This window comes from Ornithodoros turicata, chromosome 1 (assembly GCF_037126465.1).
Source record: "Ornithodoros turicata isolate Travis chromosome 1, ASM3712646v1, whole genome shotgun sequence".
NCBI lineage: Eukaryota > Metazoa > Arthropoda > Arachnida > Ixodida > Argasidae > Ornithodoros > Ornithodoros turicata.
The window spans coordinates 45,468,620-45,488,388 of NC_088201.1; the positions used below are offsets into that span (position 1 = coordinate 45,468,620).

General features: G+C 45.3%; 2 protein-coding genes and 2 long non-coding RNA genes across 4 annotated transcripts in view; 2 read left to right on the forward strand and 2 right to left on the reverse strand.

The window, feature by feature from the left end:
• LOC135378150 (A disintegrin and metalloproteinase with thrombospondin motifs 15-like) overlaps positions 1-15,430 on the reverse strand; it is a 56,843-nt gene extending 41,413 nt beyond the window's left edge. The window contains exons 1-2 of the mRNA XM_064611060.1: positions 15,321-15,430; positions 1,154-1,329 (exon numbers count right to left, since the gene is read on the reverse strand). Coding sequence (XP_064467130.1) covers positions 1,154-1,329; positions 15,321-15,396 — 252 coding nt within the window. The 5' untranslated portion in view covers positions 15,397-15,430. The remainder of the gene's footprint in view (positions 1-1,153; positions 1,330-15,320) is intronic.
• Positions 1-19,769, forward strand: part of LOC135398612 (leukocyte elastase inhibitor-like) — a 208,054-nt gene that overhangs the window by 47,099 nt on the left and 141,186 nt on the right. The window lies entirely within an intron of this gene.
• LOC135378151 (uncharacterized) lies at positions 1,339-7,160 on the reverse strand. The gene is made up of 3 exons (XR_010418284.1): positions 7,013-7,160; positions 2,233-3,429; positions 1,339-1,819 (listed from the first exon to the last, which is right to left on the reverse strand). It is a non-coding gene; the product is annotated as an uncharacterized LOC135378151 (long non-coding RNA).
• LOC135398594 (uncharacterized) lies at positions 8,312-14,305 on the forward strand. The gene is made up of 3 exons (XR_010424121.1): positions 8,312-8,459; positions 12,048-13,244; positions 13,658-14,305. It is a non-coding gene; the product is annotated as an uncharacterized LOC135398594 (long non-coding RNA).

Genomic DNA, 19,769 nt, shown 5'->3' on the forward strand with positions numbered 1-19,769 from the left:
CCGGCTGTCAATTTCGTGTTCATCTGCCTGGTTCAAGCACAGGGGCGACGGAAGATTAGGAACATCCACAAGAGATGTTTTAATATTACTTATCAAAGCGACTAGTAAACAGCGCTGGCGGTTCTGTGGTTCCGTAGATGAGATAGCGTGCTCTTATCATAGATAATGACGAATGCGCCGCCACCGCTGTGAACTACAGGTTTTCCCGCCGATTTTAATCCAAGCGCCACCGAATTTAATCCATGTGCCATGTAAACTTTATGGGGCATGGATTAATTTAGCTAGCACTTGGATTAAAATCGCCGGGAAAACCTGTGGTGGTGATAGGGCTTGCCGTTGTCGGCGTCACGTATGTGGGCAACGTCACGACTGAGGCCCTGGGGGAATGTGCGTCCTGGGCCGACTTCTAAGGGAACCGTGCCGACATACGTCTGAAAGCGTCTGAGGAAAACCCAGGAAAAACTCCAGACAGCACAGCCGGCACCGGGATTCGAACCCGGGTACCTCCCAGTCTCGACGTGACATGGCCAGCACGCTAGCCACTGAGCCACGGGAGCTGGAGGGAAAACCTGTAGTAGGCTACACTCGTAAAAATTAACTACACCACATAGCACGCTCCTAGCCAACCATCATCACGAATGACAACGTTCTTGCCCCATTTGTTGAAAACGGGAGAAGGAACACCAAAGCGTCTCCTGCGGTCTTGCGGCGCTTTTGGCCGCCTCACTGCGAGAGAACTGTTTTCCGTTTTCCTCCTTATCGTTGCTTTAATCTCAAAAGGGTTAATAGCTAGGTCGACGTGAAGGTGCTGAAACCGCTGGTCTTGGTGTGACGCGTGATCTTAGCCTTGTGGCAAGCGATGCAAGCCTGTTTTCAGAATAATCCATTGGAACAACTGGCCGAGCGGTCCGTGCGCCGTGCATTGATTAGGGTGACAAAGCGAACGAGAGCTGGTGGCACGGGTTTCGGCAACCGAAAGGACTGTACACGCCTCGTATGCAATTCTGAGCCAAAATTTTATACCACTGCTAAATGAGATTTTGCTGTGACGTAAATAGCAAAATGATCTAATTTATTACGGAAGGTTATTAGGAAAATATTGTCTGAAAATGCTCAGAGAAGACTACTTTAATACACAGCGAGCTATACTTGCCATCTTTTTCTTCAGTTCACCTCCCTCATACGACAGAAGTGTCAGGGGTTGAGCGAACACGGAGGTTCGGGATAGGCGCAGCGATATATCGTCATTGATAGAAACAACCTTATGTCCATCGGAGTCCCTGCTTTCCAAGATCCTTGGGTAGACCACAGAGCGCTTGGCCTGGCAAACTGTGCAGCAACAGCCGAAATGCAGTAATTATGTATCATGAGAATTGCTGGTATTATTTTACAAAAGTAAGATTTTTAGATGACTATGTCAGTAGTAATGTATCAGCTCAAGTATCCGGAAACTCACATCTTCGTCTGGACGCCATTAATTAGCAATTAGAGCAATTTGGGAGCCCCCACAGTAATTAGGATCATTCAGGGAGTCATTACACTAATTGGGGATCATCTAAGACACGTCCAGACCACTGTGTGAGTTTCCGGCTACTTGAGCTGATAAAAATAAAAAAATAGACAGAGATAGAGTGGAGAGAAGGAGTATCGTTGAAGATCAGTGACGTCATCTTGAAGAAAGTGGTCCGGAACGGCCGCTGACTGTCGCTGGGCGACGGAGCACGGAGGCAGGTTGCAAAGCATCGCAGCACCAGTTCCGGACATCCTGTGACGTCAGCTGTGACGTCATCATGGCATGTCTGGGCAAGTTAGGACAGCTCTGGACATGCAAGGAGAAAAACACTCGTAATACAGAGGCTGGGAAAGCAAGAGTATGCAAACCATCAATAGCTAACAACAAAAAAAATTAGTTACACAACAAATGAGCCCACCAGAACAGGAGCGCAGAACCATGCGACTGCTCCATCCGAGAGGCAGGCAGAAACTGACTCGTAATGGTTTTTTTTCTCCTGTATAAAGCCCCGCAGCTGCATCCCCTAGCGGTTACTTTCTCAACTAATCTCACAACAAAATTATTAAGAATCACGCCAGCGCTACTCCCGGTCCCAAGGCAGAAGATGATAGAAAATGGCGGGTATGCCCGGACAACAGCAACCAGCACTGGCACGAAAATCGCAAACAAAGCGGGAACAAAGTTGGCGAAAGCATTAGTTACACAACAAATCACCTCACCACAGTAGGAGCGCAGACCGATGCGACTGCTCTCGTCGACAGCCAGGGATCAAGTGACGACGGAGCGAACGACCGCACGTCTTCTCCCAACGAGAGCCAGAGGTGGACTGACGTAAGCGCCACTCCGCGGCCGCTACGCATGCGCGCGCTCGTAGCGCCCTCTGCGCGCTCCTACTGCCACCTGCGAGAGGCTAAGAGAGAAGAGCATTCCTGCGCCCTCTTCTCTCGTTGCTCATTGGTCGTGAGGCTAAGTGAGAAGAGCATTCCTGCGCCCCCTGCTGGCAGTTCTCATTGGTCGTGAGGCAAAGTGAGAAGAGCATTCCTGCGCCCCCTGCTGGCAGTTCTCATTGGTCCAGACATCATCCTATTGTCTCAGGGCTACACTGTTTTTTTCCACTAATGCTCCTTTGGTCAATCTGCAGTGAAGCCACGGTATGACGTCATCATGCACCTGCGTGGCTCAAGGACGCGTGCGCTCTAGACAGGGGACCTATTATTTATTGAATCACTATCCCAAGATTATTTCCTTTATTCTTCTATGACGATTGCATAGGAAACTATTGCAGAAGAGCACCATGCATGAAAGCTGATCGAAGGAATTCCAAAGTCTTACTAAATGAGACTTGCAAAAGAACAAAACATCCTAACATGTAACTCCATCAACGGCTAATAAGAGGACTAGGCACTCAACAAATCAACGCGCGCAGAACTCAGGGCAGCACTATCGTCAAGACAACAATGTTCCTTGTCAAAAGAGAAAAAAATACTAAGCGTCAACACAGGAAAGCATGCATATCGGGGCATGTCAGCACAAATTGTACGACTGCTGGGCAACAGAGGAAAACAAACACTTGAACAGAGTGAAAAAGACACTCACCATCATTTTTCCCGTTCACAGCATTCCCTCATTGTAAATCCGCTCGTCACAAAATCCACCTGCATCGTCGAACACCATTCACCAGTGACGAACCACACATCCGCACCCCATCAGAGGCAGACAGAACCCCACCGAAGCTACGCTCTTCCACTGACGGCCAACGCCAGGAGCAGAATTTGCGTGTCGAGACCCGTCAGTGTCCAAGAGAGAAGTGAATCCTTGCGCCCCCTGCAGGCCGTTCTCATTGGTCGTGACGTCATCCTATTTGTCTCAGGGCTACACAGTTTTTTTCCACTAATGCTCCTCTAGACAAGGTCAACCTGCAGTGAAGCCACGGTATGACGTCATCATGCAGGTGCGTGGCTCAAGAACGCTTACGCTCTAGATAGGGGACCTGTTATTTATTGAATCACTATCCCAAGATTATTTCCTTTATTCTTCTATAACGATTGCATAGGGAACTATTGCAGAAGAGCACCATATATGAGAGGAGATTATAGCATTTCATTCCCAAAGTCTTACTGTACAGGGAAAAAAATGGTGCAGCAAGACATAAAATCACACACCTGTCCCCCTCGCGGTTACTCTCTGAACTAAATGAATCGCAAAAGTATTAAGAATAGCACTATTCCCATTCAAGGCAGCACTATCGTCAAGAATATTCCTTGTACAAAAAGAAAAAACTACATGTAGAAGGAAAGCATGTCAGAGCAAGCCCAGGCATGTCAGCGCATGTTTGTCAGACAACAAGGGGGGAAAAAGCGACAAGAAACAAAGAAGGAAACCAGCATCAAACTATTTCCAAGCACACGCACTCCTCTTATTCAAAAACAGTGCTCATCATAAATCTGCCCAGGACAATACACACCATTTTGCCACACTTTTTTCCAGTAACGGTCAACGCATTGCTACAGACTGCGTGACATCATCACATCCTGTCTGAAGAAGACACCGGCAAAGACTCCTATTATTTATTGAATCGCAAGATTATTTCCTTTGTCCTACTCTTAATGACATTCATTCTCTCAGTAAAATTCAACAAAAAAGCACCCTACATATTAACGATTTTCACCCCAAAGGCTCATCATGGTCATTAGAATTACAGTAAACTACCACTGCTCTTTTAAAATAATAAGTGAAACCACTCAACATCACCTCCAGGCTTATGTAATACATGACCCTTTCTATGCTCACACATTCGGTGTCTGAGGCTACACCTGCGAGCAAAAAAGGCGCGGAAGCCGGGTGGGCAAAGTTCCATTCGCGCATTGCGAGCATAAAGGCGGGAAAAGCCTGGGAGCAAAGTTCTATTCGCGCATTCCAAAGCACAAGACAGAACGCCTTTACGGGAACACGATAGCATTCCTATACTATATTAATGATTATTGCATTGCAGTTTAGAAAAACTACAACTAAACTATAATTTTAGGAGCCCATTAAAATTCTACTTTCTATGGAAACTATAATTGCCCTATTACTTGGATCGCTACTAATGAAGCGCTCCAATTTTTTCTCTCTTCCCATTTCAGCCTTGTCATGCAGGGAAGCAGACTCATATCCAAAATAATTAATTTACACTGAGGGTGCCGTGCTTCAGGAATTCCTATCCTGCGTTCAGATGCAAGCATTTCTTCACGCATACCTTTAACAGCTGACTTCCTCAACATACCGAGCTCCTAACAACATCTAACAAACAATCAGAGAAACCCACTTCTCAGCTGCACCATGCGACTTTCTTCTGCGTAAAATTGGTGATTTGAGGAAGAGAGCAGCGAAAAATTGCGCGCACTTGTGCTTGACCTGAAGCATATGCTAATAAACTAAGAAAAAGACACTCAGGTCTGGTATGTGATAGTGCCACATACGCAGACGCATTGCCCTTGCGTAAAGAAAGCACAGGACAGGGATACACAAATTTCCTTAGGTGAGCAGGGAAAAGGCTTAAGACCTCAGGTCACCACACATCGCCACGCGGCTAGCACAACATGACACCAACAAGATACTAGCAGCGGGAAGAACTGCAACACTGCTAAACAAGTCCAGACATGCCACGATGACGTCACAAATCAGGAGAAAAAAAGCACACGCATGCACGCACAGAGGACAACGCATTAAACACAGGGAGCGCTCAGGAATAATCGTAGCGTTACCGCACATCGCTACGAAGCTCAACGTCTAACACAAGACGACAACAACAACAAGATATTAACGAAGGGTAAAAATTGCAACACTGAACAAGTCCAGACATGCGACATCGCATACAAAACACTGCTCATCGGGGAAAAGGCCTAAACCCGCGGCGGATCATCATAGAGCATACACAACTTCATTTTTCTACTTCGCGTAAACTAAACGCGGTCTGCTTGGAAAACGACGTACAAATTTTCTTAAGGAGCAGAGAAATATAGAAATTTCTACTCCGTGCTCAGATACCAGCATTTCTGCTAAAAAACCTGCAAAATTAAGCACTGCTTACTTCGTCAAGATATCGAACACCCAACAAAATCAAACAAACAACCCCACTTCCACTGGTAGAACACTATTCAGCTTTTACGCAGGAGGCTTTCTTCTACATAAAAGTAGAGAAAATAAGAAAAAGAGCAGCGAAATATTACACGCACTTTTGCTTGACTTAAAAAACCTGAAGCATATGCCAATAAACCAAGAAAAAGACACTCATGTCTGGTATATGATAGTGCCACATACACAGACGCATTACCCTTGCGTAAAGAAAGCACAGGACAGGGATACACAAATTTCCTTCAGTGAGCAGGGAAAAGGCTTAAGCCGCACCGCCTAGGAATAATCGGAGAATCACCGCTTATCGCTACGCGGCTAGCACAACATGACAGCAACAAGATATCAGCGAAGGGTAAAAATTGCAGCAAGAAAGACACTACTGAACAAGTCTAGACATGCGACATCGAATGCCAAAACACTGGTGATCGGGGAAAAGGGCTAAGCCTGCAGCGGATCATCATAGAGCATACATAAGTTCATTTCGCGTAAACTAAACGCGGTCTGCTTGGAAAACGACGTACAAAGTTTCTTAGGGAGCAGAGAAATATAGCAATTTCTACTCCGTGCTCAGATACCAGCATTTCTGCTCAAAAACCTGCAAAATTAAGCACTGCTTACTTCATCAAGATATCGAACACCCAACAAAATCAAACAAACAACCCCACTTCCACTGATAGAACACTATTCAGCTTTTACGCAGGAGGCTTTCTTCTACATAAAAGTAGAGAAAATAAGAAAAGAGCAGCGAAAAATTACACGCACTTTTGCTCGCATAGCAATAAGAGAAAAAAAAAATAAAATAAAATATCGACACACACGCTAATAAACTGTGACAAAGACACCCATTTCTGCTATCAGATAATTATAGCATAATGCTAAATACTCATTTGCATTGTCCCTGCGTGAAGAAAGCACAGGGCAGGGATACACAATTTATCTTAAGCGAGCAGGGACAGTCACTTCTACTCGAACAGCTTAATACCATAAAGTCTGAATTTTTGCAAAGCAAATAAAGCTTGAACAGCGCTACGAACGTGACAGACACATACTAACAAACAAACAAACAAACATACAAACAAACAAACAAACAAACACTTCTATTCATTTCTACTGATAAAGGCGTAAACCACACTACAAGAGCAAAGCACGCTGCTTCAGGAAAGCGATCAAATGCATCGCAACAGGACCGGCTCTCATAAAATAGCCTGCCCAAAACGAAGACTTCACCAGGTTCGCGAGGTAATTCCATTAAAAACGCTCTCGGTCTATCCTACAGATAGCAATGCAAGCGCTGCTTCCCTTATTTTTTAAGCCACTATTCCACGCAATGGTACATAAATGTATCACTCGTGTCACATGAAAAAGCACACACAAAGAACTTACTTGTCAAGTGGGATCCCTGGTTCAGGACGGGCGCGCGCGCACATACACAGACACACACTCACATTTTCACACTCACAAACACAAAGTCTATTCTCACAACCACATAAATCCATATTATTCCTCAGGTCAATAATTATCCTACCATCGTCAAAAGATGGCTCACTCTTGTATGCGATCGCAAAGCGATAGGTCCTCGTTCCGGATGTAATAGGATATCGCCACTCGGCCGACGCGAACCAAAAAAGAAAGAAAGGAATGCGCGTTCGCTATACCTCCACAAAGAAAACGGCGCCGTGCTTCTACGCAGCGCTCATCATACAGGAGTGAATTGTCTTCTTCGTTTTCCTTTTATTTTCTTGCACCCATATATTTTGCAAGAATACTATAGAGCAGAACGGACAAATGTGAACATCATTCGCTACACACTGTAGCTCTCATCATTTTTAAACCAAACCACTTAACATGTGTTCATAGGTCTTCACTAAATAGGTGAGCCGATAATGACTCAAAATGAAATGAAATCAAATAAAATAATCATTCCAGCATCGCTAGCTGCAAGCTTGGGTACCCTGCTTGGGTCTGCTGGCGCTGGAATAAAAGATTTATCGCGAGGGTACTACAATGGTGAGCTCTGCTGCTGTTTAAGTGATAAAACAGTGCTCCCGAACCGCGCCCCACGCGAGCCGCGCGCGGACCCGTTCTCGGGACGCGACGCGCGCGATTCCCCGTGCGAGCGCAACGTGGGCCTCGCGGTTTGGACGCGCGCGATCCCTTTCCCCGAGCAGGCACACTGTTTTATCACTTAAACAGCAGCAGAGCTCACCATTGTAGTACCCTCGCGATAAATCTTTTATTCCAGCGCCAGCAGACCCAAGCAGGGTACCCAAGCTTGCAGCCAGCGATGCTGGAATGATTATTTTATTTGATTTCATTTCATTTTGAGTCATTATCGGCTCACCTATTTAGTGAAGACCTATGAACACATGTTAAGTGGTTTGGTTTAAAAATGATGAGAGCTACAGTGTGTAGCGAATGATGTTCACATTTGTCCGTTCTGCTCTATAGTATTCTTGCAAAATATATGGGTGCAAGAAAATAAAAGGAAAACGAAGCAGACAATTCACTCCTGTATGATGAGCGCTGCGTAGAAGCACGGCGCCGTTTTCTTTGTGGAGGTATAGCGAACGCGCATTCCTTTCTTTCTTTTTTGGTTCGCGTCGGCCGAGTGGCGATATCCTATTACATCCGGAACGAGGACCTATCGCTTTGCGATCGCATACAAGAGTGAGCCATCTTTTGACGATGGTAGGATAATTATTGACCTGAGGAATAATATGGATTTATGTGGTTGTGAGAATAGACTTTGTGTTTGTGAGTGTGAAAATGTGAGTGTGTGTCTGTGTATGTGCGCGCGCGCCCGTCCTGAACCAGGGATCCCACTTGACAAGTAAGTTCTTTGTGTGTGCTTTTTCATGTGACACGAGTGATACATTTATGTACCATTGCGTGGAATAGTGGCTTAAAAAATAAGGGAAGCAGCGCTTGCATTGCTATCTGTAGGATAGACCGAGAGCGTTTTTAATGGAATTACCTCGCGAACCTGGTGAAGTCTTCGTTTTGGGCAGGCTATTTTATGAGAGCCGGTCCTGTTGCGATGCATTTGATACGCTTTCCTGAAGCAGCGTGCTTTGCTCTTGTAGTGTGGTTTACGCCTTTATCAGTAGAAATGAATAGAAGTGTTTGTTTGTTTGTTTGTTTGTTTGTATGTTTGTTTGTTTGTTTGTTAGTATGTGTCTGTCACGTTCGTAGCGCTGTTCAAGCTTTATTTGCTTTGCAAAAATTCAGACTTTATGGTATTAAGCTGTTCGAGTAGAAGTGACTGTCCCTGCTCGCTTAAGATAAATTGTGTATCCCTGCCCTGTGCTTTCTTCACGCAGGGACAATGCAAATGAGTATTTAGCATTATGCTATAATTATCTGATAGCAGAAATGGGTGTCTTTGTCACAGTTTATTAGCGTGTGTGTCGATATTTTATTTTATTTATTTTTTCTCTTATTGCTATGCGAGCAAAAGTGCGTGTAATTTTTCGCTGCTCTTTTCTTATTTTCTCTACTTTTATGTAGAAGAAAGCCTCCTGCGTAAAAGCTGAATAGTGTTCTATCAGTGGAAGTGGGGTTGTTTGTTTGATTTTGTTGGGTGTTCGATATCTTGATGAAGTAAGCAGTGCTTAATTTTGCAGGTTTTTGAGCAGAAATGCTGGTATCTGAGCACGGAGTAGAAATTGCTATATTTCTCTGCTCCCTAAGAAACTTTGTACGTCGTTTTCCAAGCAGACCGCGTTTAGTTTACGCGAAATGAACTTATGTATGCTCTATGATGATCCGCCGCAGGCTTAGCCCTTTTCCCCGATCACCAGTGTTTTGGCATTCGATGTCGCATGTCTAGACTTGTTCAGTAGTGTCTTTCTTGCTGCAATTTTTACCCTTCGCTGATATCTTGTTGCTGTCATGTTGTGCTAGCCGCGTAGCGATAAGCGGTGATTCTCCGATTATTCCTAGGCGGTGCGGCTTAAGCCTTTTCCCTGCTCACTGAAGGAAATTTGTGTATCCCTGTCCTGTGCTTTCTTTACGCAAGGGTAATGCGTCTGTGTATGTGGCACTATCATATACCAGACATGAGTGTCTTTTTCTTGGTTTATTGGCATATGCTTCAGGTTTTTTAAGTCAAGCAAAAGTGCGTGTAATATTTCGCTGCTCTTTTTCTTATTTTCTCTACTTTTATGTAGAAGAAAGCCTCCTGCGTAAAAGCTGAATAGTGTTCTACCAGTGGAAGTGGGGTTGTTTGTTTGATTTTGTTGGGTGTTCGATATCTTGACGAAGTAAGCAGTGCTTAATTTTGCAGGTTTTTTAGCAGAAATGCTGGTATCTGAGCACGGAGTAGAAATTTCTATATTTCTCTGCTCCTTAAGAAAATTTGTACGTCGTTTTCCAAGCAGACCGCGTTTAGTTTACGCGAAGTAGAAAAATGAAGTTGTGTATGCTCTATGATGATCCGCCGCGGGTTTAGGCCTTTTCCCCGATGAGCAGTGTTTTGTATGCGATGTCGCATGTCTGGACTTGTTCAGTGTTGCAATTTTTACCCTTCGTTAATATCTTGTTGTTGTTGTCGTCTTGTGTTAGACGTTGAGCTTCGTAGCGATGTGCGGTAACGCTACGATTATTCCTGAGCGCTCCCTGTGTTTAATGCGTTGTCCTCTGTGCGTGCATGCGTGTGCTTTTTTTCTCCTGATTTGTGACGTCATCGTGGCATGTCTGGACTTGTTTAGCAGTGTTGCAGTTCTTCCCGCTGCTAGTATCTTGTTGGTGTCATGTTGTGCTAGCCGCGTGGCGATGTGTGGTGACCTGAGGTCTTAAGCCTTTTCCCTGCTCACCTAAGGAAATTTGTGTATCCCTGTCCTGTGCTTTCTTTACGCAAGGGCAATGCGTCTGCGTATGTGGCACTATCACATACCAGACCTGAGTGTCTTTTTCTTAGTTTATTAGCATATGCTTCAGGTCAAGCACAAGTGCGCGCAATTTTTCGCTGCTCTCTTCCTCAAATCACCAATTTTACGCAGAAGAAAGTCGCATGGTGCAGCTGAGAAGTGGGTTTCTCTGATTGTTTGTTAGATGTTGTTAGGAGCTCGGTATGTTGAGGAAGTCAGCTGTTAAAGGTATGCGTGAAGAAATGCTTGCATCTGAACGCAGGATAGGAATTCCTGAAGCACGGCACCCTCAGTGTAAATTAATTATTTTGGATATGAGTCTGCTTCCCTGCATGACAAGGCTGAAATGGGAAGAGAGAAAAAATTGGAGCGCTTCATTAGTAGCGATCCAAGTAATAGGGCAATTATAGTTTCCATAGAAAGTAGAATTTTAATGGGCTCCTAAAATTATAGTTTAGTTGTAGTTTTTCTAAACTGCAATGCAATAATCATTAATATAGTATAGGAATGCTATCGTGTTCCCGTAAAGGCGTTCTGTCTTGTGCTTTGGAATGCGCGAATAGAACTTTGCTCCCAGGCTTTTCCCGCCTTTATGCTCGCAATGCGCGAATGGAACTTTGCCCACCCGGCTTCCGCGCCTTTTTTGCTCGCAGGTGTAGCCTCAGACACCGAATGTGTGAGCATAGAAAGGGTCATGTATTACATAAGCCTGGAGGTGATGTTGAGTGGTTTCACTTATTATTTTAAAAGAGCAGTGGTAGTTTACTGTAATTCTAATGACCATGATGAGCCTTTGGGGTGAAAATCGTTAATATGTAGGGTGCTTTTTTGTTGAATTTTACTGAGAGAATGAATGTCATTAAGAGTAGGACAAAGGAAATAATCTTGCGATTCAATAAATAATAGGAGTCTTTGCCGGTGTCTTCTTCAGACAGGATGTGATGATGTCACGCAGTCTGTAGCAATGCGTTGACCGTTACTGGAAAAAAGTGTGGCAAAATGGTGTGTATTGTCCTGGGCAGATTTATGATGAGCACTGTTTTTGAATAAGAGGAGTGCGTGTGCTTGGAAATAGTTTGATGCTGGTTTCCTTCTTTGTTTCTTGTCGCTTTTTCCCCCCTTGTTGTCTGACAAACATGCGCTGACATGCCTGGGCTTGCTCTGACATGCTTTCCTTCTACATGTAGTTTTTTCTTTTTGTACAAGGAATATTCTTGACGATAGTGCTGCCTTGAATGGGAATAGTGCTATTCTTAATACTTTTGCGATTCATTTAGTTCAGAGAGTAACCGCGAGGGGGACAGGTGTGTGATTTTATGTCTTGCTGCACCATTTTTTTCCCTGTACAGTAAGACTTTGGGAATGAAATGCTATAATCTCCTCTCATATATGGTGCTCTTCTGCAATAGTTCCCTATGCAATCGTTATAGAAGAATAAAGGAAATAATCTTGGGATAGTGATTCAATAAATAACAGGTCCCCTATCTAGAGCGTAAGCGTTCTTGAGCCACGCACCTGCATGATGACGTCATACCGTGGCTTCACTGCAGGTTGACCTTGTCTAGAGGAGCATTAGTGGAAAAAAACTGTGTAGCCCTGAGACAAATAGGATGACGTCACGACCAATGAGAACGGCCTGCAGGGGGCGCAAGGATTCACTTCTCTCTTGGACACTGACGGGTCTCGACACGCAAATTCTGCTCCTGGCGTTGGCCGTCAGTGGAAGAGCGTAGCTTCGGTGGGGTTCTGTCTGCCTCTGATGGGGTGCGGATGTGTGGTTCGTCACTGGTGAATGGTGTTCGACGATGCAGGTGGATTTTGTGACGAGCGGATTTACAATGAGGGAATGCTGTGAACGGGAAAAATGATGGTGAGTGTCTTTTTCACTCTGTTCAAGTGTTTGTTTTCCTCTGTTGCCCAGCAGTCGTACAATTTGTGCTGACATGCCCCGATATGCATGCTTTCCTGTGTTGACGCTTAGTATTTTTTTCTCTTTTGACAAGGAACATTGTTGTCTTGACGATAGTGCTGCCCTGAGTTCTGCGCGCGTTGATTTGTTGAGTGCCTAGTCCTCTTATTAGCCGTTGATGGAGTTACATGTTAGGATGTTTTGTTCTTTTGCAAGTCTCATTTAGTAAGACTTTGGAATTCCTTCGATCAGCTTTCATGCATGGTGCTCTTCTGCAATAGTTTCCTATGCAATCGTCATAGAAGAATAAAGGAAATAATCTTGGGATAGTGATTCAATAAATAATAGGTCCCCTGTCTAGAGCGCACGCGTCCTTGAGCCACGCAGGTGCATGATGACGTCATACCGTGGCTTCACTGCAGATTGACCAAAGGAGCATTAGTGGAAAAAAACAGTGTAGCCCTGAGACAATAGGATGATGTCTGGACCAATGAGAACTGCCAGCAGGGGGCGCAGGAATGCTCTTCTCACTTTGCCTCACGACCAATGAGAACTGCCAGCAGGGGGCGCAGGAATGCTCTTCTCACTTAGCCTCACGACCAATGAGCAACGAGAGAAGAGGGCGCAGGAATGCTCTTCTCTCTTAGCCTCTCGCAGGTGGCGGTAGGAGCGCGCAGAGGGCGCTACGAGCGCGCGCATGCGTAGCGGCCGCGGAGTGGCGCTTACGTCAGTCCACCTCTGGCTCTCGTTGGGAGAAGACGTGCGGTCGTTCGCTCCGTCGTCACTTGATCCCTGGCTGTCGACGAGAGCAGTCGCATCGGTCTGCGCTCCTACTGTGGTGAGATGATTTGTTGTGTAACTAATGCTTTCGCCAACTTTGTTCCCGCTTTGTTTGCGATTTTCGTGCCAGTGCTGGTTGCTGTTGTCCGGGCATACCCGCCATTTTCTATCATCTTCTGCCTTGGGACCGGGAGTAGCGCTGGCGTGATTCTTAATAATTTTGTTGTGAGATTAGTTGAGAAAGTAACCGCTAGGGGATGCAGCTGCGGGGCTTTATACAGGAGAAAAAAAACCATTACGAGTCAGTTTCTGCCTGCCTCTCGGATGGAGCAGTCGCATGGTTCTGCGCTCCTGTTCTGGTGGGCTCATTTGTTGTGTAACTAATTTTTTTTGTTGTTAGCTATTGATGGTTTGCATACTCTTGCTTTCCCAGCCTCTGTATTACGAGTGTTTTTCTCCTTGCATGTCCAGAGCTGTCCTAACTTGCCCAGACATGCCATGATGACGTCACAGCTGACGTCACAGGATGTCCGGAACTGGTGCTGCGATGCTTTGCAACCTGCCTCCGTGCTCCGTCGCCCAGCGACAGTCAGCGGCCGTTCCGGACCACTTTCTTCAAGATGACGTCACTGATCTTCAACGATACTCCTTCTCTCCACTCTATCTCTATCTATTTTTTTATTTTTATCAGCTCAAGTAGCCGGAAACTCACACAGTGGTCTGGACGTGTCTTAGATGATCCCCAATTAGTGTAATGACTCCCTGAATGATCCTAATTACTGTGGGGGCTCCCAAATTGCTCTAATTGCTAATTAATGGCGTCCAGACGAAGATGTGAGTTTCCGGATACTTGAGCTGATACATTACTACTTATGTCCTGCTCATAGAAGAAGAAAAAAGAGAGAGAGAGAAAAAAAGAAGACAACTGCAATATCTGTTTAACAAATGGCGGGTTCTGCCTTAACGGTGCCATTCACCTTCGACCCTTTCGCAGGATTTCTAAGGGACATGGACAGTCATTTCACGTGTCAGGTCATGTTGACCTATTTCACTCATCTCACAGCCATTTTAGACAAGAGGTTCTCTGTTACCTCAAGTTGTGACTTGCTGTAGGTGTGACTTGGTGCACTTGCTGCATAGGCCCTGCTGTTTGCAGGCACCTTATTCAATAAAGTCAGAGTTGTGCCGAACTGGTTACTTGTTACTTACTTTGGTTACTTTTTTTGGTAACGAAGTAACGATTCAGTTACTTTTTAAAAAGTTGTAAAGTAACGGAATCAGTTACAAAAATTGGTAACTCGTTACTGACGTTACTCGTTCCTTTTCTTCAGCATGGGGGAGCACATTTCGGCACTCCGTCTGGCGCAATGCATATACCTGCGTGACCCACGACCACGTGTAACTCAAAGTATTATTGCTGTCCTTCGCTGGATGTGTTGTTGACGTGCTGAATCGTCTTAAACGAAGGCCCTTGTCTTTTCCCTGGTTTTCGTAATCTCCGACCATCACTCCTTCTCAAAAAGGGGCACCGCAAAAAAACGGGTTTCGACTTCTAGCCTTTCCTTGTCTTTGCTAAGCTTCTGAGCGCCCTAAATTATGACGCATCCCTTCGTCTGTTTTTGGGAGCCGTTGGTGATCGGTGGCACAAAAACCGGTGTCTTTTCTTGTGTTTTCATAACCTCCGATCACCCCCATTTCGGCAGCAGATATCTTCACACGGAAGAAAACAAAGATCACTGATGTAAATTTCGAGTTATCAGCTTCTTGTGAAGTGCAATTTTTCATTAATAATGTGTTGAATGGCAAGTGACGGCATGTTTGTTGGTTCCTTTAATTATGCTGCGGTAACGTAAAAGTAACTCGTTACCTGTGAGTAACGAGAACTCGTTAGTTTTGTATATTGGTAACGAGTAACGTATTTAGTTACTTTTTTCTGAAGTAACGGGTAACAGTATTTAGTTCCTATTTTTTGGTAACGGGCACAAGTCTGAATAAAGTATTATTATTGTATTATGCTGGGGTAAACTAGCAACCCACGGACCTGTTCTTCATATACGGCTTTTATGGGTGTCTGAAGAACAACAGTATAGTCTCGAACAAGAAATGTCCGTTGAGATAATATGTAGCAACTTACCGCTAATACAAATTATGAGGAATAGTGCCTTCCAGAGAGCCATCGCCAAAAGTCGCGTGTCCCTAGCACAAGACATGACCGCAGCTTTCTCACGTTTTAAATAGAGTGAGATGCCCAGGAAGCAGCTGGTAATATTGCCAATAACAGCCGACGTACGCAGTGTTCTCGTACTGTCCAAGGGCACGCGAAATATAGTGCTTCGGATGTTTCCCATAAACAGTGCTTCACGTCTTTAGGTGTGTCGTTAGACTGTGCCCCACTTACCTCGTTCCGCCAACGTATGTGGTTTTGGAACTGTTTTGCACAGAAAGCGTCGGCATCAATGTTCACCCTGACGTTGCCGGCTATTTTTTCACGTCAGAACTTCATGCATACGCATAATCGATCAATGCTACAGAAATAGCGCAGCCCCATCAATCACTAACAGGACATCTACACTCAGAGAAAAAGGAAAGAACGAACACTGCAGCAAAAGGCTCTTCTGCAGAAGCAAGAAAATAAGGTGCAGACACGGAAACCTATGCAGATATAAAAACTTAATACAAAAGTGTTAACGTGATTGAAGCCGTGTATGATGCTAATTATTTAGTTTCCATCGACAAACACCTACATATACGGGCGCGTACCAAAGGCTTCAAGGGCTGTTACAGACAGCTTTTCTAACAAAGCCGCGCCTGCGGTCGGCAGCTTACGCTTCTAATTGACATTTCTTTTTGACCACATCCTGTAATGGAAGAGCAAACACGTACGTTGATATACTTAATGAACACTTTCATAATTACACCTATGTGCTGTATATAGAGGTCCCCCTTGCTACTAGAACCGCCTGGATGCCTCGACGAATATGTAGTCTCTACGAGTCGTCTGGAGTGTAGTACCATTAGTTGTACCATGTCCACTATCATGCCATATACCATGACATGTACCATGTGAAAATAAGCAATCCTGTTTTTTCCACGTGGTGTACGGTGTACCTCAATGGTACATGCGTACACTCGTTGTGTACATCAATGGCAGTATCCGCTATTTTGACGTTAACCACAGTACCAATCGCTTCGATGATTTTCATGCAGTTCACGCTTTGGGTCTTAGGGATTCCCTTGGTTTCGCTATCGTGCACTGCTCCGGGTCATGTACTCTACTGCCAGGTGACTGCCATCTGTATCGTTCTGATCAGGCGCGGCATTCTAAAGAGTGTCGGTTTTACCAATGGTATTGTACGGGACCCAGAGTCCCCATGTTCTCAAGCTCAGGTTGTAGCCCTTGTTTCTTCGTCCGAGCTCAAGCTTTTATCATCACGGAGCCGATGAAATACTAAGGTTATTTGTGGGCGTGCTCTGTCCTGTTCACTGTCGGATGTTGCCTATAATCAGAATGCCCCTGTCAGACGGCGCACTAAATGTCTTAAGAAACTGACAGTTACTACTTTTGTAACTGTCATTTCCAACGTGCAGGTGTCACACGCGCAGTTCACTGTGTCTTTCATGGATGATGATGATAGAGATATCTGCGAATGCTTGCGCACACAAGTTGAATAATAACATAAAAATAACGCTCCAGGGTGCGCACCAAAATCCACGCTCCCGAAAATCGCGATGTAAGTCCGCATCCGGACTTATGGCTTTTTTAAAAACAAAGGCAAACTTTAACAGATGATTTTACCAGAAAGAAGGGAACACAACGAATAAAATGAAACAATAATGAACATCGTATGGCGTGCGAAACGTATAAAAATTTAAATTTATCGCCGGTTTCTTCAAGGTGATCCTCAATGTTTACTGAGGTTATCAGGACCCAACCGGCGGCACAGTCTCATGCCCGCACCGCCTAGTGCTTGCCTTTGGGGGGTTTGGGGGGGGGGCATTACACCCCTATGACACCACAATATTTCTGAGGCAATAAGTTCATGCGAATGAGTTCTCAAGTAATGCCGTTGTTTTATCCGCATTAAAACGTATTCTTTGGCGGCAGAAGAGCTGTAGTGACCAAAAATCACTGTCGTAACCCTGAGTGGATGTAGCCGTTACTTTTGGTCGTGATTCGCAACTGAGGACACCTTGTCATTGGGAGTACTGGCCGCAGAAATACAAATGAATCTCGTAGCAAGTAGGGACAAGGACAGGTACGCCAACACTGTGTCAAAGCCATAGCAAGATTCCTCGTGGCATTGAACTCGAAGAAAGTCGCAGAAGGTAATATCAACACCATTCTCTGAAAGAATCCGGCAAACACATCGCACGCCAAACGACCATAAAACCCGCAAAAAACGCAGATCTTTTTTCCCTCCAGAGCCTCGGACCGTCAAGCCACCAATGTCACTCCACTTTTCGCGCGATTTTGCGTCGATAGTTATCCGAGGGCTGTTTGTTTGTTTGATCTCGTTACCTACATATCCCTTTCTGTGGAACAAAGAACCGCAGAACAAGCATCAGAATAAAGGATGATTTTCGCTTTGCGATGGTAGCAAATATGAATATGTAAGCCCATTCGTACCCCTCCGAGCCTAGTTTTCTTTTCTTTTTTTTCACACCAGCAAATAGCTACAAGTTACATTTTCGCAGTACGTACCTACTAATAGCGAACATTTTCCCTTCCAAGACAGGTTCCTCAATCACGAACAACAATGTCTATTTTATGCAATTATTATACCTGTGACGGACAGTAGATCACTCTTGCTCACACACACACACACACACACACAGACGGACGGACGGAAGGACAGACACACGGACGCGCACACACACACACACGGGCACACACACACACACACACACACGGACGGGCACACACACACACACACACACGGACGGGCACACGCACACACACGGACGGGCACACGCACACACACGGACGGGCACACGCACACACACGGACGGGCACACGCACACACACGGACGGGCACACACACACACACGGACGGACACACACGGACGGACGGACACACACACACACACACGGACGGACACACACACACACACACACGGACGGACACACACACACACACACACAGACACACACACACACACACGGACGGACACACACACACACACACGGACGGACACACACACACGGACGGACACACACACATTTTATCTCCCCAGATTTTCCTCGGCATTTATGAAGACACTTCGTCGTTGATCTTCGATCGGCCACAGAAAAAAGAAAAGAAAAAAAACAGCACATCATGGTGGTGGATTTATATTATCTCCTAGCAATTTTCTAAAAATGCGAACGGAAAAGTTAAAAGTTTGCTCCCCGACACTGGCGCGCTGATCGCCTGAATCGGCGGCGGAGGCGTGGCAGCGCGGCGCATAACTCTACATTGGACACGCTCAAAACATAACAGCGTAACAACGTAATGTATATGATACTATATGGTCAAACATTTTACCTTTCACAAGGTGTCAGCGTTAGGTATGGTAAAATATAGTTCAGGTAATCGCACATATTCTACATTGGACACGCCGCCATCTCCTGAAGGGTAAAGCGTTGTACCATATACCATCATAAACATTAAGTTACTTTAGATTACCTAACTTGAGTGAGGTCAGGCTGGGATAAACATTTTGAAGCCCCCCTCCCCCAAGCCCCCCACATGGAGACTGCTATGTTTTGAGCATGTCCATATATGGTGTGTATAAGGGGAACCATGACCTCTGTCAGATGGCACACTAAATGTCCGTTAAGAAACTGAACTTATAGTTAGCTAAATGACATTTGTTTAACTGCCACTTCCAACGTGCAGATGTCAGACGGGCAGTTAACTGGCGTCCTATTATAGGCGTCCTTCATGGATGATGATGATGATAGCGATATCCGCGAATGCTTGTGCGCACAAGTTCAATAATAACAACCTCCGCTAGCAACCTCCTTTAGCCTCAAATGCCAGTTATCGGTAAATGTCATTTCAGCTTTGGTCTGGCATAGACACAAAAGGTCCTTTAGCTAAATGCCAGTTTGGTAATTGACATTTAGCGTGTCGTCTCACAGGCAGACCTCGGCGAAATCACGCATGATCGCGATAACCCACAATAACCGCCATCACGATCACCAAAGGGATGAGTGTTGCTGTGATTGCGATCGTCATTGAAGTGTCCTTGCGGTGATCCCGGCGCGTTGCAATAACATCAGGAAAACCTGCGGTGAGCGCGAGCGCGCTCACTGCAGTAATCTGTATTTCGTGATTCCTGTATTGTGATAACGATGCCGCGCCTCTGCAGGCACTCATGGGAATTACAATGCGATTGCGATCAGGCTGTTTTCCCTGAGCGCGATTATTGCGTGATCGCGCTCATCACCGCGAACATGTTGTTCGGTAAAAGCGCAAAGTATAGGGACGCGCGCACTTGGGGGCGTTCGCAACTCCGTGTGTTACGGCCCCCTTGTGGCTAGTTTTATGCTATGGTTGATGCTCTTGCTTCGCGGCTGTATGCCCTCAACATCCCCTGC